The sequence below is a fragment of the Rhyacophila brunnea genome, unplaced genomic scaffold, assembly GCF_057557595.1.
Source record: "Rhyacophila brunnea isolate RB1 unplaced genomic scaffold, BYU_Rbru_1.0 scaffold_21, whole genome shotgun sequence".
Taxonomy (NCBI): Eukaryota; Metazoa; Arthropoda; class Insecta; order Trichoptera; family Rhyacophilidae; genus Rhyacophila; species Rhyacophila brunnea.
Genome location: NW_028232871.1, coordinates 34,368,818 through 34,393,862, shown reverse-complemented (window position 1 = coordinate 34,393,862; position 25,045 = coordinate 34,368,818). Strand labels below are relative to the sequence as shown.

Here is a 25,045-nt window from a genome sequence, read left to right as displayed (position 1 = left end):
TGATATTCTTAACTCTAAAGGTGGACTTCTGGATAGGATTTTCAGTAACGCTATTTTATCAATTTCGAGATGTACATTACCTTTGATACGAGAGGATGTGTACCACCCTACATTGGTTTTTTTACACGTATTTCATACGATTCGCCCGCTGCGAACGGAAATTCCCTCACACGGAGCTAACTGGTGTGGGGGATGGAAGTTTGATGGTGGAAATTTCAAGCTGCTTTACTCTTTAATGAGTGAAGTAGATTGGAGTGAGTTGCGTGAGATTTTTGATGTGAATGAGGCGGTACAATACTTTTATAATGTTGTATATAATGTGTTTAATAAATGTTTTTCAAGGAAGTCACTATGTCGAGGTGGAAGACGATATCCGAAGTGGTTTTCACGGGAAATTATTAGAGACATTAAAGTCAAACACTACTATCATACAGCTTGGAAGGCTAAGCATGGTCAGCATGACTATGAAATGTTTGGCCTTTATCGTATGAGAGTGAGACAAGCTGTTCGGCTGGCCTATCGAACATATATGGAATCGGTAAGGGATTGCATTCGCGAAAATCCTAAATCGTTTTGGGATTATATAAAATCATTAAGAAAGGATGGTGGATTTGCCAATTCGATGACTTGGAAGGGCGAAGAGGTGACTGGACATGGAATGGCAGAAGCATTTGCTGGTCATTTCAGGTCCGTCTACGCAAGTAGTATTCCGAATCTGGATGTCGCCTCAACGTCAAGAAAACGATCGTGCGGTGCCCAATCCGTTGACATCTTCCCAATTGATGAAGGTGACGTGTTTCGATTTATTAAAAAACTTAAGAATACGCGCTCTTTGGGACCGGATAACGTCCCTACATTTTTTTTAAAAGGGTGTGTTGATTTTGTCAAAGGCCCACTTGCATATATATATAATCTTACAATGGAGACAGGTATCTTTCCGGAATTATGGAAGATGTCGAAGGTGACTCCAATTCATAAGAGTGGTACAGAGTCGTCAGTAGAAAACTACAGGCCGGTAGCTGTTCTCTCTACACCAGCAAAAGTTCTGGAGATGATCATGCACAGCATGATTTCTCCAAAAATTGAGTCATTTATAATGAATGAACAGCATGGATTTAGAGCAGGCCGATCAACGGAAACCAACCTGATGGTATTCACTGATTATGTGTCGTCAGTACTAGATAGAGGCAGCCAGGTTGACTGTTCTTACAATGATTTCTCGAAGGCATTTGACAGAGTCGATCACGATATTCTAATGGAAAAACTCCAACTTATTGGATTGTCGGATCGATTTCTAAAGCTATTCGGGAGTTATTTTAGGAACCGTCAACAATACGTTTCGTACGGCCTTTATCAGTCACAGACCTTTTACACATTTTCTGGTGTCCCCCAGGGCTCAAACTTAGGGCCATTGCTGTTCACGATTTTTATAAATGACATAGCATTGGTAATTAAAAGTGCTATGTTTTTGTTGTTTGCTGACGACTTGAAACTCTTCATGGAAGTTGTCACCTTGGACGATTGTCGTCAACTTCAACTTGATATAGATAATATATTAGATTGGGGCAGGCGTAACAAACTGGACTTCAATATTGATAAATGCAATGTTTTATCGTTTACTAAAGCCTCACGAGTATTGTTTTTCCAGTACTCGATGCATGGCAGAGTTCTCTCGCGAATAGCATCTGTAAGAGATCTTGGAATTACATTTGACGGTAAACTGACGTTTAGTGGTCATATAGATACCATTTGTAAAAAGGCGCTAAAGATGTTGGGCTTTGTCTTGCGTACTTCCCGGGTCTTTTCGGATGTTACGGTATTAAAAATTCTCTATAACTCCTTAGTTAGAAGCAGACTTGAGAGTGGGTCTATCGTTTGGGCCCCGCATCAGTTGAAGTACGGCCTTATGGTGGAGAGAGTCCAAAAGAAATTTTTACGACTCCTTTACTTTCGCTTGTATGGATATTATCCGTGGCTCTATCCGACTGATTTTCTCTTAGGGATGCTTACATACTGTAGCTTAAAATTTAGAAGGGATCTTTATTTAGCTACATATTTTTTCAGACTTATACGCGGCGTAAATGTGAACTCTGCCATTCTTGGTGGTATTGGCTTGTGTGTCTCTGATAATTACCTTAGGAATCGAGGGCATGCGTTGTTTGTTCTCCCACGGTGCAGAACTAACCTGCCATTAGTAATGCCAATTGGGAGGGCAGTAACCATGCTTAATGAAATCGCTTCGGATATTGATATATTCCACTTACGTGAGGGTGAATTTAGGTGGACGTTGTTTTATAAGTTTTTAAGATAGGGTTTATCAAAGTTCACTCTGTGTGCTTCCATCTACTTTTATTTTGTTACTTATTTAATTTATTTTCTTATTTTTTACTTTTTCTCTGTATTTTTATTTTTTTTTTATTATTAACACTTATTTTATGTCATGTCGTGAACGCTTTGAATTTATAATTTGTTATGTTCATTATATGTAAAATAAATAAATTTGATTTGATTTGATTTGATTTGATATTTGTCTTGATTTTTATCTATCATACTATGTTTGTAATTCAGAACAAGAAAAAAAATCATACATGAAACTGTACGGGAGAGAGCAAGAGAGAGAGAGGTAATATTAAAAGGGGTAAGGTGAGAGGAAGCATATTATATATATTTATGTGAGAGAGGGATAACGAGATTTCTTCTTCAATAGGACATTGGTAATTTTTAAAATTCAATACTTGAGTAGCTTAGAATCATAACTCACATATTCCAAAAATCGAGTTTTGAGATAATCGCAAAAAACCACCAGAGCACTATTTTTAGTAATTAGAAGAAAAGTATTGAGCATACTTGAATATTAATGAGTGAGTGAGTCGATTGACATTATTTTTTGTATATATATATAATACTCCTAAGGTTACGGGAAGCATTTAAAAATTTTATAATGTGAGTTTTGACACCAACTTTGTGAATATGTGAGTTATGACCCCAAGGTGTAGGAATAATGTGAGTTTTGATTCCAAGCTACATAAATATTAATACATGTATATAGTAGATGCATCATACTTTTTATACAAATTTGGTAGGAATGATTGGATTTTCGAATAAAACTAATTATTGTAGGACATTCTGTCATATTTTATTTTGTTATTACATAATTATTAGCAGTAATTATAAATTTTATTCTAAATAATATTAGATCTTCATCCTAATGTGACTCCAGACACTGAATTTAATTGATATCACATTTTTTTATGATCAAATTCTTGCATTCTTCTGATTCACAACGGTTTGCAAAGATTAGCTCCTTTCTGATGTGTACATAAGGGATATTATAGGCATTCCACTTGCTCACTTCTCACTCATTGTAAAGTTTATTTTGATAACTCAATGGAATCTTTTATAGGTATTCATGGTTATAAAGTTAATATATCATTAAAGCATTGAGCTGAATTTATTTGACAGTGTCATTGTGCAAAGTAATAAAATAACTAATAATACATACCAACTTATTTTAACATAATATTATAACATTGTTCAAATGTTTATACTAGTTTAAAACAATTTTTACAAACTCATGTGACTCTTGTCATGTCAAACAATAGAGCCTATAGATCCAGAGCAAATTGGTTGGCAACAGCTAATGACAAATTCTTTAAAAGGCTTAATTAAGATACTGAGACTGCTAAGAATAATTATTAAACTTTATATTTTATACAGAAGGTATAAGTGATGACAAAACACAAGTTATTATCAAAGGAAATTCAATATCACATTTTGGTACTGACCTGTCAATCTTGGTATTATTTTTCTTCCAGTTTCAGGCACTTTCTTCTATTCCTTACGACTCCATCTAGTACTGGGGATACACTTATATCCATATTTAATAATTCTATATTATTTTTAGTCAACTTTTAACAAATAACGCCGAAATTATCAAACACAATGACTACACAAGTGAACAGCAACTTTTTTTTGAGATGCGAAATCCGCCATGACACTTTGGGGAATAGAGGTCTCTGATTGGTTAGAAAGGCCTTGGAGTCAAAACTCACATTATTCTTTGAATTATGTGAGTTTTGATTCCAACAGTGAACTTTGTCAACGATTTTCACATAGTTTAAAGTGACTTTTGATAACCAACTATTTTCTGTATGTAGATTAATGCATTTAGAATCACTTGGCATACTTAACTCAAAAATGACAAAAATGCAAAATGTGAGTTATGATTCTAAGCGACTCACTTAATGAATTTTCACAAGGTTTTAAGAATGTTAGATTCTTTGTTATAAAAATAACATAATTTTGCTAAACCTCAGAAACAGACATACCTACATATTAGAAAAAAATCTAGAAGGACGTGAGTTCTAGTCGACTCGGTCCAACATTTTTCCTAACATGTATGTTTCTGAGGTTTTCAAAACCATGTTATTGGTAAATTTATTATATTTAGTACACACCTTCAATAAATAATTTTGTCTCTAAAATTTATTAATATAAAATACCTGTAATATGGGGTACTTAGTATCCGTTGGTATGAAATAATAATATGTGGAGTAAATACTTACCTACTATATCTTTTAATTAACACAATGTCTTCCCACAAAGAATTGAATAGAATAAGGTGAGTATAGACAGTGAACAAACGAAACCAACACTATTTTAATAATCCATAAAATGTTTTATTAACAGAAAATTTACGTTTTTTTTTATTTTGTAAATTAATAGTTACCTCAGTGCGGCTCTTATCTTGGAAACCACTTGCACTTTTAACTGCACTTTGCATCGTACAGCTTATGCAACAGATCAATGAAATAATATTATGGTTTGTGTTGTTTATATGGGTGATGTATTACTGTATTATAGTTTCGAAATGGGATTTTAATCGAATATTTTATTTTAAAGAAAATCGAGATTTTTAAAATAATAATAATAAATTGTAATGTTCTCCAATCGCTCACTCATATAAAAGAGCTCGCGAATTATCAACATTACTGTCAATAGTACAGAAATATGCTACCTATTACACCATCATAAGGGTATATGCCAGTGATTCCCAACTTGGTTTCGCGGAATCTTAAGGCTCCGCGTGTAGTGACAGTGATTCCGCGAGAATTCGCAGAAAATAATTACAAGATAAAAAGAACTTTTTATAGACAACGTTTTTAAATTTTCTGTTAAACCATATAAACTTGAATTGACTAGCTTAAACGATCAAAAAAAATTGTACTTGACATGTCATATTGATTTCCATAGTAACGCACGTATATATTAATAATTTAGTTGCTAGGACCCCAGACCCATAGCAACCAATAATGGTATCGAAATAACTTTTCATACAAAACAGAATTAATTGAAAATGAATTCAATTCTACTCATAGATGGCTAAAAGTATTAAAACATGCATTGTCATCGTGTTCTGATATATTCTAAAAGTTTCAAATGTCTAGCTAGTCGGGAAGTTAGTTAAAAATCGATTGCAAGATTTGTACCGGACAAATAAGAATACGAGCTAAGAAAAAACGTTGTAATAAAAGTATAACATGACCTATTTTTAAATAATTAAGTATTTTGAAAATATTGCGTGATTAGCATAAAAAGGACATGTAAAATAGGTACCTGCATTATGAAACGAGATTTTATGGCAACAATGGATAATGGAATAAAATTTGATGAAGTACCCAGTACCTTCTTGAGTATTGAAAAGTACCTATTAGTTAATTATTATGAAGGAAGAAATGCAAACGATACGATTGTTGGGAGAAGATTCTGTGGAGATTAAAAAAAATTGCCTGTGGCGTTAAACATCTAAATAATATTTATTTATATCATAATTTTTAAGATAGATAACCAAGCAGAATTAATAAAGTGCAGTAGGTAATAAAATTACATAGAATTTGTGGCCGTGGGTAGTAAAGAATGGCAATTTATTTAAATATGCTTACTGATTGACACATCTAGATATCCCGAGATTTAACAGAAAAGTTGATAATCACTGCTCCTTGATATACGTTGTATTTATATTTTCTTTGAAATACTTATGGGTATTAGGAATATATTATATTTACATTATGAACTTATCGTGAGAGCAATATTTGAAGTGGGATACGTAACAGTGTTGCCAACTGTGGTTGACAAAAACATGCCAGACGGGGTATGAAAACAGGCTATTTGGCATGAAAAAACACTAGATTTTACGAAAATAAAATTGCAAGTAAATTTACTAATTCTACTAAGAATGAAGGCAATACGTTTGCTTTCGCGTATCGAAAAAAATGCAAAAATCGAGAAAATGTATTATATTTAAAAATTAACAACAAATACCTACCTATATTGTGTCAACGGCATTGTTTCGTTTCATGTTTGTAGATGAGAGCTTCTTTCTTGTAGGACAGACATAGATAATTAAAGAGCATACTTTTTTGATAAATAATGGTTAAATTATTATTTTATGTACCTACGGGGAAAATTTATGTACGGTACCGACTTATCTGCATTAAGTATCTAATAGTCAGAAATTTGATACGCATAAAAACAAATAAACTAAATATCTAGCGTTTTAAAAACGCCATACGCTAGACGCTTATAAAAAAATGCTAGATCTGGCAAGAAAAATGCTAAATTGGCAACTCCGGTACGTAACAGTACTCACTGTCTTCAATGATAAATAATACAACACAAGAAAATCTTAAAAACATTCAAGTAATTATTTACCTGTATGACAATTTGATAAGCTGGCCTCAGTAATTCGGCAGATACTTTTGGAAAGTATTCAACTTTCGTTTGGCTAATGTTCAAGGTATTTAAGAGCCAGTGAATAAAATGTGTTAGGTACTTACTTTGTTTCACTCATCAACAATATTAATTTTATTTGGCTCAATTGAAAATATGCGCTATAATATATCACTATTATGATTGATTTCATCATCTAGCTAGGCATAACCGAATTCACAGTGGGAGTTAAACCAAAAATAGTGCATACTCTAGTGCACGTTTGTGGACGATTCTAAGATAACTTTGAATTGTGTCTTCTTCTTTCTTACACAATGGTGTTGCGAAAAGACTATTATTATTAATAAAATATTTCTTTTATTCAAGGAATAGCACACAAAATTTCAGAATGTAACATTCTATATACTTACTGAATAATATAATTTGAAAACATCTCATGCATAAAAAAAACGACACCCGACAGGACTTGAACATGTATCTGCTGGATTCTCTCCAGTATGTTTTTCCAATTAAACTACAAGTATCTTAGTTAATTGCGACAATTTTAACTAGTAGTTGTTACATGAAATGCTTATCGAATCCAGCAGATACCTACAGGTTCTAGTCCCGTTGGGTATCGTATTTTTAACTACAAAATGATTCTTTCTAGTGTGTAGAGATTCCAATCCCGGGATCCCGAGCTATTACCTATGAATCCCGGGATTGATAAACATAATCCCGGGATTTCGGGATTGATTTTTTTATCAATTTTTATGGAAAATAAAATAAAAGCGAAAATAAAACAGAAAAAATACTTTTAATAAAAAATAACTACATTAGAAATAAACTGAGTTTGAATGAAGTTTGATTTATACCCATGTGTAGGTTGCCGATTAATTTTATTTTTTCACATGAATTATTAAAAATGAGAAAGATTGGAAAAGAACAATGCTTCGCTCTTTTAACAAAGTAATTCTACCATGATATCATACGTTTTACGGCAATTTCATATTTGGCTGACTAATTAGATTTATGATGCGGAAAGGCCATAAGTAGGTACGCCATGATTATTTGCTTTACTATTTTAAATTTCGCTAATCCATTCATTATGTCTTTACTATCAGAAACTTGTGTATTTCCAAGATTGAACGTATACAATATTAACAATAAATGACTTAAATAGTAAAAATTATACTAGATTTATTTTTGGCCGATTTTATCAATGTTATTTGTAAATATAAATATTTTATATTAACAATGGAAAAAAATGCCAATCCCGGGACCAGTCACGGGATCCCGGGATTGTCAAATTGTAATCCCGAAATCCCGGGATCAGAATTTTGGCTCGGGATTGGATTCCCTACTAGTGTGTATATGCATGAGATGTCTTCAAATTATGTATATTATTGTTAATATTAATGATGCTTGTAAAAATACGACAACATAAAATTATGAAGTATATAATAATATGTATGTCTCATTTACTTAATTTTACTTAGCAGGTATTGCAGTCTGCATTAATCGACTACTAGATGAAGGTATATCCAAGATGATACCATTCATCTCAGTTATTTTAGTTTTATTTTTAAATAAGTACTTCTGCAGCACTTAACCATCTCGTCAATCCTAACATTCATTAAATTAATAGCTGAATCTGATTTCTGACGGCCTTATAACAATTTTATTGACTGCAACGCAGATTAATATTTCTATAAAGTTTTATTTAAATAATAAACGTGCAAAATTAGATATAAGGTGTGTAACAAACATTTTATCTGGTCGCGTATTCCGATAAATCATAGCTCAGTAGTTAATGTTGTACGCCAAAAATAGAAAATGAAGGCATTAGAACTTCGTCCGCATGGCCCCCACAAGGGGGCTGACAGGGCTCTAGCCTGGGGACCCAGGCTTAAGAGGGGCCCGGCGTGGCAGGTCAACCAGTTAAGCGAGATATACACACAACACAAATTTTCTCTAATAATAAAACGGATAAAATTTTATTTTATAATTACTTTTAGTGTGTTTCCTGACTAATAAAAATGATTATTTATCCAACATAGCGAAGGTTCACATGTTACTTAGCTATCACAAAAGGGAGTCGCGATCAGAGCTTCAAAAAGTGCCGACAATTCAAGCGGATTGATTTAAAAATACCAAAAATCGCTAAAAATATACATTATACACTTTATTTTACACGGAACCCTGGAGTTCCGCGGGTATGTCATTTGGGAAACACTACTGTAGAACATCACACTGCCCTTAACCTTAGCGATAGGTTGGGGGGCCCGCTTCAGGATGTGGGGGCCATGTTCGTCCCTTATTACTGGGACAAGTCGCTTTATTATAATTCTAGTTAAAATTCATAAACAAAATATTTTAAACTATACAATGTTTGTTTAGATCTATAAAATATAAACTGTTCTCCATACAACTATGTGGTTGATTTTATAATAAATGCAATAGAAAAATTTAGCTACTTACGTTATAAAATGAATCCGAATCAAATATTTTGAAAAAAAAAACTTTATTATATGGGAATGGAACTGTTTTATAGTAATAAAACTAAAGCTGTGAAAAGGGTGGATAATTAATGATAATAAGCTGAAAGTTGTTTCTCATTCTCAATAAGCTTCATATTGTGTATGTTGGACTACTTAAAATGCTGGAAAAAATGTATTATTGCCGACTCAAGTAGAAGCCAATACATTCACAACGACTGGTCCTACTTTTTCCGCGCCTCCCGTTATTGTCTATGGATGACCTGTCACTGCCTGCCAATGTTATATAGAGTGCTCATACTGACGCGTCCGTCGTGTTCATACAGGGAATGGTTTGATTTGGATAGATGAGTTACATGATAAATAATACACTAGCATTAACACACCTTCTACAAAATAATGTAATGCATAGATCAACGCTACATATTTTTTGGAAATCGATATTACCACCAGTTTTTGTGTGAAGGACTAGTCTGACTTTGACAGCTGATGAATAACAGGAATGTATATTATTTATTAATAACACTGATAGTTATATTTGATGTGAGAATTTTTTATAATTCAATTTGGAACGAGAAAGGGCGAATCAATATGTCAAGCAATCGGGGATCTGATTTTGACAGCTGAAAAGTGGACCACTCGTTGCTTGTGCAAAAAGTTATGCTCAGGCTTTATTAATCTAACGATGGCAGTGGATGTATACATTTTCGTGCACAAATATAGGTGTATGCATATTCATACAGGTCAAGGTGATGGGGTATCGATTAAGTTAGCTTTATTTACACTTGTTGTTTCATATGCATAAAGCCTGGAAAATTTACTTTACAGTATAACTGTTTATCAGTAAGTTCATCATTCAACACAGACATTTCAAAATGAATTTGTGTTGATTGTTGTGATTAAGTTATTAAAAAAGATAATAAAATTCTTTTAATCTGAAAAACGATAAGTAAACAAAAACATGAAAAACGAAACGGAAAAACAAAAACATGCGAATAGACAGCAAAACATGAAATTGCAAAACGTGCCTAAAACCACTCATGAAATAATAGATTGAGGCTAAAACGGTGCTCGAAGTGGAAAATTTGGAAAAACAGAGTTATCTAATTTTGTGGATATTTTATAAAAAAAATAGGTGTTAGATTTTTCGTTCCTACATGGACTATCTAGGTTAGAATTCATTAACCGCAATGGCGCTCCGGTGCACTCCGTTTCATTTCAAACTCTGGTCGCTATAACAGATATAATCAATAAAAAAATATGCCTTCCACTCTTAACCATATATCTTTGATAACAAGAAATGTGGTAAGTATGACTTTTTATAAAATATCTTTTATCAAAGATATACGTAGTTAATTACAAAGCATTTATTTTATTCAACGAATAATTCACAAGATTTGAGTATGTAACATTCCATATATTGAACATAATATATAACTTGAAAATACCTCATATATATACCCACTAGAAAACTCAATTAACGCAGTTAACAAATAAAATTAAAATAACGCAATTTGATAAGCATCTCATGTAGGAGTCAATCGTATTTTATTCAAATGTGATTTTTCTAGCGTTCTCTGTATTCTCTGTAAAAGATTGTAAGTATAGATAGAATATTCTTCAAGCTATTTGTCAAAGATCTTTGATAGTGTAATACAAGTCTAAGAACAAGAAACAAATTTAAATATTTAAACTTTACATGCCTCTAGCATGTAACCATCTTTACAGATATCGACATATATGTGTTCCCTGAATGTATCAGTACCGGATGGTGTCGATTTCCATTATGTACCCCTTTTGACCAGCCTAACTCCCTTATGTCGCCATAGCAATGCCTTACTACTCCTTAATTACTTTCCTGTATCCTCCAAGAGATCTATTGCACCACTTTAGAAATTATTGATTTATAATTTAGGTAAACAATCGTCTAAAACAGCGATTTCCAAACTGGCAGACGCGGTGTATTGCAAAGGGAGGCGCGAAAAGTTTAACACAATAATTGTAATTATTAACGTAGCCGCAGGTTTGCAGTTTGCAAATGCATAGTTTATAAAACGGCCGCTAGTTATAAACTACACAAAAAACAGTCCTATAAATGGTTGTTTGCAAACCTGTCTGAAAACATGGAGACTTTTTTTATAATACCTCACTTCTATAATATAGTGAAGCGCGCTGGCTATCTCTAAAAGGGTCAAATCATAATGTTGAAATTTGAGGCAAATTTGTTTAGGAACGATAATTTTGCTCTTAAACTTGTCTTTTTGGTTGAAATTAAAAAAAAATGAGTGAATAAATCATTAAGGACCACTGATTTAAAAAGACAAATTGAAGGCATTCATAAAAAAATTGAGCTTTGGAAAGCAAGATTACAAAAAAGTAAGTTCGCCATGTCTCCACTTTTAAATGATTATTTTCGACGCCAGATATATTGAAGCAAACAAAAATCTATTTACCGAGTTCTTGGTTAGTTTGCTAAAGCACTTTTCACATTATTTAATTAATAGTGAAAAAAAGTAGCGCAGCTTTCTTTCAAGATATTACATATTTTAAATATGTGGTTGAAAGTTCCTGGCCTGGGGACCCGCTTCAGCATGTGGGGCCATGATAGAATGCATGAACGATGAAGAATTTGGATTGACTACTATTAAAATTGATTGTGTTAATAAACAAGCACATTCGTCGTATGAAAGACAAATTAATTTAAAAATGAATATAACTAATATAAGTAGTGAAAACTTGTTAATTTAATTGTTTTTCATTTTTGTATTAGTAGGTACCTACATTGTTGACTATTTAAAAAAGGTGTCTGTATTATTAAATGAAATAAAGGGGGGGAGACGCCAAGATTTGATTTTTTAAAAGGGAGGCGTAGTAAGATAAAGTTTGGAAACCACTGGTCTAAAATGTCAATTATTAACAAATGTGTGTAAGTAATCAAAGCAAAACGTGAAAATCAGGCAATTATTTTCAACATCCTTCATAATGACTACTATGTAACTTTATCAAAAATATATCGGAACGTTTTTTTACAAGAGTTCTTATTACTTCACCACTTTAACTAATCAATCTCCTAAGTACGACTATAATAATATTATAGCCATAAAGCCATTTTACTCATTAGCCAATCGCGTCTGTTTGGACAATGCGGAATGCAATTTTTATTAAAACTTTGTAGCAGTTTAATATAATTACATATTTATATTATAGCTACGTACCATCGTAACGTAACAACGTGTAATTTCATACAATATTACATTAATTTACGTTGCATCAAAACGATGAAATTTACGGCGTTTACCTGATTATGTAATTACTTAATAGAAAGCGGATTATTTATAATATTACCGTTTTTACACTCTTTTGAAACTGTTATTATTTACACAACTTAAGCAGGTAACAAAACGACCGTGGTAAAAAGTGTGAAAAGTTAATATTGGCCATTGCAAAATAAATTAGTTAATTCGACTTATATGCAGGGTTGCCATAATTTTTCCGGACACCCGGTCATCTTTAACGGTGTCTTTTCATATTAGAAATAAAAAATCTGCTGAAAATGTTGATGCTACAAGCCTTGCAATCCTCAGTAAAAAAATTACAAGATAAAAAGAACTTTTTATATACAACGTTTTTAAATTTTCTGTTGAATCATGTAAACTTGACTTGACTAGCTTAAACGATCAAAAAAGTTTGTACTTGATAGAAATAATACTGAAATTTCATTTTGACATGTCATATCATATTGATTTCCATAGTATATATTAATAATTTAGTTGCTAGGACGCCAGACCCCTCTAGCAATCAATAATGGTGTCGAAATAACTTTTCATACAAAACTGAATTAACTGAAGATGAATTTAATTCTACTTAAAGATGGCTAAAAGTATTTAAAAAATGCATTGGCATCGTGTTCTGATATATTCTAAAAGTTTCAAATGTCTAGCTAGTCTAGAAGTTAGTTAAAAATCAATTGCATGATTTGTACCGGACAAAGAACCACCATACAAATAAGAAAACGAGCTAAGAAAAACGTTGTAAAATGAAGCGAAAATCCACACGGTAAACGGATAAAACGTCATGCGCAGCCAAGTTGGGGAGAGAATAGATGAATTTCTTCATAGAATAATCGCAGGGAAATAATAGCAAAATCAGAAGTAGCCTGCATTACGCTTATGCTTACGTAAATACGCCATTTCACAGTGACGCCTTTCGTTACATAAATAGACGCTATGTGTACTTTGTTGTTATTGACTGAGCTATCTGTTCATCTGAACAGGTTCATTATTCGTTAATGATAACATGCTTTAAAATACGTTTGAGATCGTAAAGTAACTTGGCAATACCTACATAACACCGAATTTACTAATCATGGTTACATTATTATTATACCACGATCCTAAGTATTTCTAAACAATGTAAAAAATATATATAAAAGAGTAAATAATCGATTCGGAGACAAAAATTTACTGATCCTACATCAAAAATTTGTTTTGTAAAATTTCATTATTTTCTTCCTTCCCAGTGAACCGTACACACATAATACACACGTGTGATATTTACTCATAACCATGTGAGTAAGAATTGTTTTACTTTTTAATTATTAATATACTATCCTCGTCTTCCATTTCGTTTTATTCTCAATTATTAGAACGCACTGAATTTTTTACACTTTACTTCATTGTTTTACCACGTGGCGAGATAATGTCTACATGAATACACTATATTTTCTTTAAAAACTGTTTCTTTGCAATTTGAGCATTCACAAAAATATTGTGTTGCTAAAAAATGGATAAATAATAATGATGATAAATTAAAAAAAAAAACTTTAAATGTCCGGACAGGGTTGCCAAGTCCGGACAATTCAGATGTACGGCAAGCCTGTTTATATTATGGGTTAACCATACAAGGAAGCGACACACATTCTCAGTTAAACACTAATGATAATGTGAATGTGAGATAACGTGTAGAGTTTTGGACTTTGATGAAGTTTTTTTCCTGTTAAATAATCAATGTGAGATTCCTTGCCGATTTTACGTAATAGTAAAAATGTCATCGTCTACGAGAGAAAGTCAGCTAGCGGTAACTTCATCGAGATGACTCGAGTAATAATGGCATTCTTCGACAGGAGAAATTTCCGAGGAATAAAACTTATTATTCATTTGGAATAATCCTGTTTTCAATTTCCACGCCAGTCACGTTTGACTATTAAAAGAAGGGCAGTGTTGGCATTCTAGATTTTAGGGTGCTAACGTGTCTAAATATATTAGGTATCATCATATTAATATTATGTCATCTAAATCTACACGGATTCTAAAACTTCGTGAATTGGGCATAACGATAATAATAACAATTCATGAAATTAACTGTTTAATTATCAATCTAAAAATCGTGTGGGTATAAAATTAGTTAAAAAAAACTTGCGGTTTTGACAAAGCCGGGCAATAATAGTGAAATTTGCTACAAATGACTTCGCAATGCGAAATGAAAACGTGCAAAATTAGATATATCTACCAGCATAAACAGGCAACTTATACTGGTGTATTAAGTTTTCCACCTCCGTACACAGATTTAATTTTTACAGTAGTAAATATGCAATATCAGATTTTTCATTTGCCTAAATAGACTAAACAATAATCAATATTTTATTCCACCTACTGATAATTGAAAATTATTCACTGGCACATTTCTCACAAGAACTACTACTGCTTCCTTCGCGGCAAGATAATTTAACGAGTTCATTTATCTACCTACGCAAAATCAGTTTTTTTATGTATAAAATATACTGCTCAGACAAGGTTCTGATTTGCACAAACAATATCAAAATTAGAGGTAACGTTGACAATGAGTCTTTTCAGCTTCACATACATATTTATAATGTAGATAAGAACGTTTCCTCTAACGTCGTTTTCCAGTATTTTTCATGTGTAGTGCCAGTGTTGAAATTATATTATTTTACAATGCATTACAAGTTGTTAAAAATATTTTTTTCAGAAATACACTTAAGTGATCGCCGATTCATACGGATTACAGATTCCACGACATACCTACATTGATTTACGTACCAGCGTACCTACTGACTTAATTAGGTAGGTATAACGAATGCCCTGAATGATTATTTAAATACTGTCTTGACATAAATAATATTACTATACATTATACAATTAGATGTCGGCAACCTTACTGCAAGAAGAACGCAGTAATATTTTATCTTATTAAAAATATTATGCATATCTAGTATTATAGAGATGTCTGAGATGGTGAATTGATCACTACATATTCTCGTGATTTTTGATGTATCTTATTCTGCTCTGCCAAGTAAAAAAACGGTGTTTTCGGTTTTAGTGAAATCAGAACCCAAGTTTTACTACATTTTTTCTTGTATTATCTTAAATTATTGGATTTTTTTGACATAATATCTAAATATACAGTATATATTTAAAAAAAAAAGTAGTTTTAAACAAGGGTTCTCATTTTACTAAGCAGGGCAGTATATAGGTTGTCGATGTTTCGGTTTCTCTGCTGAATTAATAATTAAGACCGATTGTCTGAATATTAAATGCCAAAATATTACTATCCACTGACGAGCAAACATAATATTATTAGTTTCATTTTATTATTTTAAAAATAAATATATATATGAAGAGGGTATAATAAAATATAATTTGTTGTCGGAATTTATAATATTTTTGTAAGTGACATTATTTAGGAAGAACCATATTTTATAATCAGGTGTTTAAGAATAAAATTTCCTAGTCAAGTGAGGACGCAATATTTTTGACTATTTTAAAATTCTTTCGAGCATATGCATATTACTGAGTTATATGTTTCCAGTATACACCAAAGCTATAAATGTTGCAATGTAATAAGTGTTCATGCGTTGTGCGCATACTGCGATGACAAGGAAAAGTGTAAACTATGAAATATTGGTATCAAATTGTCCGCATACTCTCACACGCATTAAGAAATGCATTGGACCGCGCACACTAGAAACAATTTGTCACTAGAACGTCCATATGTACCTAACATGCACTGGAGTAGCGCATGAATGGCTAACTGTGGCGAACATAATAACTTTTAAGTAATAACATCTCTAATAACAAAATAAGTTTCTGATCCCTGACTTAGGTTTTATAACTCGACTTGCCAGTGGCTAGAAAAACTTCTCCCCGTCCGTGTATTGCGAAAAGCCATGTTATATAACAAGTTAATGGTTACTTTCTTCATCATTTTATACTGGACGCATTAAATAGGCATGTTCTTACCAACTAATTGAAAATAAATCCTACAGAATTAGATTCACGTAGAAGTTTTTTTCTCCTTGTTAGTCTATCCATATTTTTACGTGTGCATTGTATTTCCGTTTCTTTTTCAAGAAAACTCAAGCTTAAGTACAGGGGGTAAAATAATGGACTTTGGCCTAAAATATAGTATGTACAATTACTTGGTCACCATAGCGATAAGCAAAAATTAGTGAGTTGTAATTCAACGTATTGAGTAAAGATTATATGATTTTTTTGGCGGCACCCCTAGGTGCTGCCTGCATCGCATACTTTAAAAACCACCAGTCTATTATATTATGTTTTTTTTTTTTTTTTTTTTTTTTCGACCATGCCCGATCCTGATAGGATCATATGGGCCTCCACAGAGTGGAGGTTTGTATTGACAGATTTTGTTTTTTACGAGAAATGGATGTCAGCCACTTGCTCAATCTATTAGGTCCATACCCTGACACACACAAATTGAAAAACAATTTTTGTACTTGCCAGACCCAGGATTCGAGCCTGGGACCCACGGCTTTGTAGTCCAACGCTTATGCCGCGCGGCCACCGTGGGTGTATTTATGTGTAATTTGTAATTATGTCTTATTACAAATTACACAATTGACAATATTAAAGTATTATTTAATATATTTCCTACAGTTTCCGGATACTATAAATATCATAGTTATCAGTGTACATAATAATATGCATATCAGTTTATAGGGATCAGTCATTAATGATGCAAGTGACCCTGTCATCTCGTATGTAGGTATCTGTATTATCTTGCAAATTCCTCACAAACAATATTGTCAGTTCATTTTTGTATTATAATATTATATCCAATATAGAATAACTTCTAATAATATTATTGATACTTAATAAAGAAAGCAATAGGTCATGGCCCCCACATCCTGAAGCGGATCCCCAGGACAGGATATTTGTCTGGTCTCTATCTATCTCAAGATTAAAGGCAATGTGATGTTCGACAGTTAGTAGTGTTCCCCAAATAGTATCCTGGGAAACTCTATGGTTCCACAAGGTGAAATTAAAGTACATATTCCATGAATTTATAGCATTTCTTTTGTATTATAAATAAATCTACATGAATTATTGAGTTTTCGGCACTCGGCATCATATTATTATGAAGCACTGATCACAACCCCGTTTTGTGGTAGCTAAGTAACATGCAGCCCTTCGCCGTACTGGATAAATAGCCAGTGCAAGAAACACTGAAAATAATTATTAAATAAAATTATATAACTGAATTCATCTCACATCAAATTGCATCGCACTATTTTAAAATGTTAATATTTTTAAGTGAAATAGAGCCGCGAGTGACTTTTTTTACTATTAGAACAAATTGGTGGTGTATCGCAGATTTTTCTGTCGATTAGGGAACTTACTTCGTTTCTGTCTTTCGGCACGTCGGTTACTCAGCGATGTGCCTCAGTAAAATTACTATATTATAAGTATTTATTATTGTATATTATGCTGTAACCTGTTCTCGGTACTATGGAAAATAAATCACACCGCTTCTCTCTGCAAACATCAGCTGTTGTTGTCAATATGTCACCGAAGGAGAACCCAGCAAGACGATATCAGCCTATAGGTACTCACAATCAAGAGGAAGTACCTAAAGCTACCACTTCTCCCTTCAGAGTGACAAATATAGTAGCAATGTTCTAAACATATTGAAGCAATACCATGTCATGATAATCATTAGTTATAACTAGCTACTGATGCCGTAAAACGGATATTATAGTCAACAGTAAAATTAATACCTCATAGTTGTCGTTATTTTGTCAGTAATTTTGTGTATGAACGTTGAAATATCTTCCTTACTTAATGTTGCAAAATTAAATAATGCAATTATTACAGTACACGTAATCAAAATAATGCCAACAGTGATGGCACACTGAGCTGAATTATTTGTACCTTGGTTGTGCCTCATTGTTACCACTGTTGCAAATACTAGAACTCAGACCAGCCTCAGTGAAGATAGGTGAAAGAGGAGCTTTACAAAATATTTTAAAACTTATCATCATCGTCAACCATGGTCGATCCACTGTTTGAGTTTGACGAAAGCTCCTGGCTGCTTACATTCTAGTTGGTCACTTACTTAAAGCCAACATGATGAGTTCATCGTTCCAGCGGGTTTTAAAGCAGTTCTATGACTGCATTTATCCAGTGGTCGCCCTAACTAATATGGCGACTTGCATACTGCTTTATCCATTGGGTTAATGCCTAACATCCACCTTCCCATGCCACGTTGCGCTACTTAAAAATGGCAATAAATAATTTTAAATATTATATCAATATATCGCAGTCAAAACTAACTTATCATTTAAATCGTTCAAATTCCGTAAATTAGATGGTTCTCTTTGAATTTGGGTTAAAGCCTGAATGAACTGTAAACATTTTTAAGGGATATATTTGTATTATTAAGATATTTTTTTGACATATAAGTTTATATTGTAAGTGAAATATTGTTGTATCTGCAAAAAATTTTTTCATTAAAAACATAATATTATGCTTCTTATAAGATTGTGACTCTCGTTACTGATAACCCCCGATCTATAATCCACATTCTTCACATCGAAAAAAGATAATTTAAATGGTAAATAATTCAGTTTTATCTATTCCGTTATATTATTAAAATTTCAAGAAAAACCTGCATAATAATAATAATATTTAAATTAATATGTACCTATGCACCATTGAACAACTTATTATAGAATAATTGTATTAGAATATTAGAAATTGAAGATTTTAAACAAATAAAAACCCGAGCGTTAAAATTATTACTATGAGAGAAATCTGTTTAAAAAATACGCACATTTATAATAATTAGTAACATCATATTGTTTTTAAACAAACAAAGATAATACTTTGACGACATTTACCATAAAAAACTAATCTATTGCTATCATTCATAACGTAAAAAGATGCATAAGTAATACAAATTATCGCTCGCTGTAAAAGCCATTTCGCATGAAATATCTCATATTGTTGCAAAACACATACCTAGACACTTTATTACCGATTTATAACCCACTGTTAGAATCCGTTGAATTATGTTTTGTGACCCAATTTTATATTTTTTATTAACTTGCGTTTTATTGAAGGTATTGATGTTAGTTTTCAGAATAAAACCACATATTTATCTCAATATTGGATATTGTGGCGTTTGAGTCATTATTTAGTTTAACATAAATAATTATTTTAAAAATATTGAAAAATATCTTACCTGATATGTAAGAATATACATCGGGCAATCCTTCTCCGTGGCAGAGGTCGCGATCAGGAATGCTGGTGCCGTTCCCGAATGTCGTCGGTTGCCCCAGTCTTCCTCCCAAGTGCTTGGCCACCACTTCCTTTGCATTCTGGTCATACCCTTCATCAAACGTGATTTCCATGGTTAACTGTTATCACTAATATTTCACTGGTTAGTTTTTTTATGAATTCATTCTTTTAATATGCTATAATAATTATCAAAATTGTTTTAACCATTTACACTTAAAATATTATGTATATCTTTTTCAAATTTTACACTGATTATCGTCAATATTAAATTACGTAGCTATGCTATATTTTTTAAGATTACCTATGCCTACGTCTGTATTTCAAAAGTGTTTCGTTGACATAAAAATCCTATATTATCGAAGTCCTTCAATTACTTCTAGATATTATCTGCTTACTAATTAATATATTTATTTTTCTAGGGGTAACAGCATAGACATTTTATATAACTTGATAACACGATAATACGTTTGAGAATGAGAAAATTTGGCGTCGCCAACTCAGACGACGCCAGACAACTGAACGACGGACGTCGATGTGACATTGCAATGAAATGCCTAAACAAAGTCACATACAAAACAGCAAACAGCAAGTAGATAAGTAAATCTAAATTAGATACATTTAATGTATCTTATGTACCATGCATATGCTATTACAAAGTATATTATCTTGATTTATATGCTTTACAATCTTTACATAGTGCGCTTGGTAGATACAGTCGAACTTGGTTATTACGAGGAAGATGGGACCGACTGAATTTGCTCGTATAAGCATTACTCGTTATATCGTTTTCTATAATCATTTGTCACCTCTCATCATCACTCATTTTTCGCACCACGTTCTATTTAAGCATAGAACAAAAAAAATATGAAAACCATCGTAAAAATCCCCGACACAAGCATGGCATTCATAAACTACAAAGAAGTTGTTTATTGTAATGAAGTGTTGAGCCTCCGGCGCTGGTAGGTACCTACTGATTTCACAAAGCATGGATTTTTTACATGCAATTTCAACCATATGCGTGGATACCTTTTCAATGTTGTCGGTGAAAACACCAATTGGATACTTAGACTAGTGTCATAAACGTAATCCGATCCCGACGGCATCGGTCTAGTTAACTTCCCGGTCAGATTTTATTGCTTAAGATTGACAATGTTGTTTTTAAACGATCGACAGATTAACAATTTTGCTCGGTATACCCGAGAAGTAGATCGTTATAAAAGTGAATAAATATATGGAGAAAGTCATAAACTAAAATGCCAACGAATGTTTCCTCATTACATCCGAGATCTCGCTATTTCCGTGATCGCAGTAACCAAGTTCGACAGTATATTTTTTTTAAATCGGGTTGACCAATTATTATGAAAAACGTCCCCTAAATTTAAAGATATGCGCAATTTGATCAGTTTTTTTAATAAAAAAATATTTGAATTGTATTAGTTTGAATAGGACAATATCAAATGCTTATGCGTCTAAAATATTATATCTCTCGAATTAAAAATGTTTACGATTTTTCTTGGATTGATAAACATACATCATTGAATTTTGTAAATACTTCAGCGTGATATGCATTTTTTCGAGTGCGACGAAATATTCATTAATCGATCAGATAATCAAAATTCAATATCAAGATAATATGCCAATAACAAATAATATATCGATCACTTTAACTCGTCATTTCCACAAGATATCTGAATGTAAAAGAAGGGCCAAGACGTGATTCATATCAGTTTATCCCATAACCTATATCATTATAATCTTATAATAAAATTATTATCAAAAATAATAATATTTTGATTGTAATGGTCGACCTTTAATACAGATAATAATCTGTATAGTTTTGAATACTAACATAATAATATATTAGTGACTATTGTTACAGTTTTTTATGTGTGTAGGAATGTTTAATTCGTTCAAATTCCATTCGTGTCGCTTAACACTTATTTCGCAGAATTACAGGGTTTCGTAAAACTTATTTCAGATTCTAGATTCTGACTCAATGAAGAGCCACAATGCTATTTTTATTGGTGATCACACTTATATGTGCGTTTTTAAAACGATGGTAATTAAATTCAAATTTATTTTGAACAAAAGTACACAAGAAACGTGTTGCAAATACACTGTAGAAGTCATTTCAAGATAGTCGGCTTGGTGGAAATTGGTGATAATTCATGGTAATTTATAAACTGAGTTATCGCTTGGGTACTTAAATATATTACATTTGACTTTATTTAGAGTTGTAATTATTATTGTCATTACTGTTTGTTGGGTGCGGTATAAAGGGAGATCATATATGTTGTGGGTAATATATTATAGTTGGTATGCCATAATTGAATGTGTGTTAATCCTGTTTTTTTTTTTAATAGATTGGCACCCAGGCGGCAATTGCACTCTTCACGGCCCTGCGAAAATAGATTGTACGCACTTTGAAATTATTATTATTATTTTGTCCAGATGTGCAGGGTCAGCGCCATCTTAAGATACAATAAAAATAAAAATGCTCTGACAAGTGAGCATGAGAGACACGTCAGTATAAGCACTATATAGGGCACCCATGGATAGCTGCGGGAAGGGCAGGAGAGTTAGGACCATTCGTCGGGAAGTTTCCGAATGCATCGGCTTGTACTTGAGTCGGCTTACGCAGGGTACATGTCATGTAGGAATATAGTGATATTATAGCATTACCTAACCAAGCGATTCGAAAATAATTTTGTTTGGCAGAACCCTCGAAATGTTTTGGAAAATCTTAAGGAATCCCAACCTGGCTGATACATCAATGTCCATAGGGGGTTAATTAACAAAAAGCCGCGTAAGCTAGTAAAGATGGCGCCATCATTAGCGAACTCAAAATGAACTCAACCATTACTATTATTAGTCTCAAAATCACATTGTACGTAAATTCATTACCTACTAAAGTTGCCTAATTATTTCTGAGTAGTTATCTACGGAAGTCTACAAGCAAATAAAATCTTAATTTATTTTTATAATTTCTTACAAACGCACAAAAATTACATCTCACGAGATTGGTTGTAAAAAAATAAGGTTGTAAATATATTCCTTTATTTGCTACCCCTTTAGAATGTAGTGCCCTGATCATGAGCTGCCTACATTTATTATATAAAAACATATTTAACAATAAATATGAGAAAAGTGAATAAATCAACAATTTGTTATAACTCTACCGTTAATATGAAATTTTTAAACATCTTTACAAAAATAAAGGAACACTGCATAGTAGGCGTCGACTTTCATTACTGACAACTGAATTAATCAAAACTATTTATTGTTTCAAATATTGGCTACGATTAACCTTTTGTATTCTATTTCCAAAAAAGAAAGCAAGCTGTAGTATTATCGACTGCTATTGCGAATTCTCGCGAAACCCTGCTTGGGAATCACTGACCTATTCCCAATGACAGGCTTAGGGACGTAGATGCCCAATGCACTGACTGGTTTTGAGACTCCCCGACAATAAAAAATAAAATAAAGCCATAAGTAAATAAATTTAAAAGATTTTTATGTGTATTAAATTTGGTAGGTATATTATGACATTTCTATATGTAGTACATTCTTAAATTTTCTGAATTACTCGTTGAATAAAAAATAGTTTATTAGGTAGGTACATATCTTCAGAGCTATAATAACTAAAGAGATAAGATATTGTCGGGTTTTATGCGTCCGTTTTCTTTGCGTATAATGCGCAATACAACCTCAGTTTTATTATTATTAACTTACCCATGAAACGTTATATCACCACCTTGTTTCTCGGGCTACCAAATTTAAACCAGTTATCAGTTATCATCATAGTTATCAATTTTAAACAGTTAACCACACTTTCTAATACATTAAATAAAAATATATACTTTATATTTCGCACAAAACTATATATTTCGTGTTTGCCCAAACTAACAATTACCGGCTTCACGTCGTAAAACCTAACTTATTCGTTCATATGCCAATATCTTACTCTAAAGCGCATTATACGCGGTCGAATGCTTTCTCACTCGCACTTATGGTTTGATTTTGTCTTGTTGATATCTCTTTTTAAATTACGATAACTTCTATAGGTCGACTATTTATAGATAATATTTTTAAAAAAATTAGAAGAAGTTGTTGTAAAATAACCAATTAATATTAACTATATTTGCACGGCAGCTCTCGTGGTGCAGTGCGTAAAGCCGCGTGACACGGTCCAAGTACGATCCAAGTACACTTGGACCGAGTGCCATCCAAGTGCACTCGTATGAGACATCTTCATACTAATTATTCCTATCCAAGCTACTTGGACCGCGTCCTACTCATCCAAGTTAACTTGGATAGGAATATTTAGTATGAAGCTGTCACTTGGATGGCACTCGATCCGAGTGTACTTGGATCGTACTTGGACCGTGTCAACGCGGCTTAAGGCGCTTGGCTTCTACCCGAGAGTTCCTGGGGTCGATACCCGGTCAGGAGACACAATATTTATGTGTTTTTCTCAAAGCCTGGGTGTTTGTGATTGTTCAAAATTACTAGCAACCACCTTGTATGAAAAAGCAAGGACATGGTTATTAATAATTCTAAAAAAAAAAAACTGTATTTGCACATAAACGTTAAATAAACCACACACTAACAACACTTTCTCTTACATTATAGTTTTCACGCACTAAAATGATATCAAGCACATCTTCGTATTTTTATATTTCGTTACGTAACTGAAAAAGCTATTGTTTTAACCGGATAGAGTTAAGTCATAGTCATATTATTATCAATAGTAAATGACATAAATAAATTACAGATACCATCACCTCAATAAACAAATATTTAGGTCGGTACTATTCTGTAATTGACATGAAAAAGGCTTTATTTCTGTTATACATGCAATTTTCGTATTCGAGTACGTCAATTATTGTACAGCGAAAGCTCTTCGTAAATTTTAGTAAAGTTATTTTGGAAATACTTGGATTATGAATTATAAATTAATTCCAAATGTCAACCGATATCGCACTGCAAGACGGACGATTAGGCCTAAATTTGCTATAGGGCTAAAAAGGTTCTAACTCAAGGCACCTTAATTGTCCCGCCGAGGTAACAAATAAAGGCATTGCTACGGGGTAAACTATTTTCCAGATATCTAGAAATAAAAACACTAACACAATTGATATTTAGTCATTATACTTTAAATAGAATCAGAAATGTTCAATTAAAAAGAATTTAGTTAGGTAGGTACGTGATATCTTTTAGAATATACACACTCTATTCCTTACAGCCTAGTCGCTTCGTGAACAGGAATATCATTGTCGT

The 25,045-nt window shown here is 32.5% G+C and overlaps 1 protein-coding gene across 1 annotated transcript in view; it reads right to left on the bottom strand.

Annotated features, from left to right (window-relative positions):
• Positions 1 to 20,048, bottom strand: part of LOC147070978 (organic solute transporter alpha-like protein) — a 56,165-nt gene extending 36,117 nt beyond the window's left edge. The window contains exon 1 of the mRNA XM_085948802.1: positions 19,710 to 20,048. Within this exon, the coding sequence (XP_085804928.1) occupies positions 19,710 to 19,878 (169 nt within the window). The 5' untranslated portion in view covers positions 19,879 to 20,048. The remainder of the gene's footprint in view (positions 1 to 19,709) is intronic.
• Between the last annotated feature and the right edge of the window lie 4,997 nt (positions 20,049 to 25,045).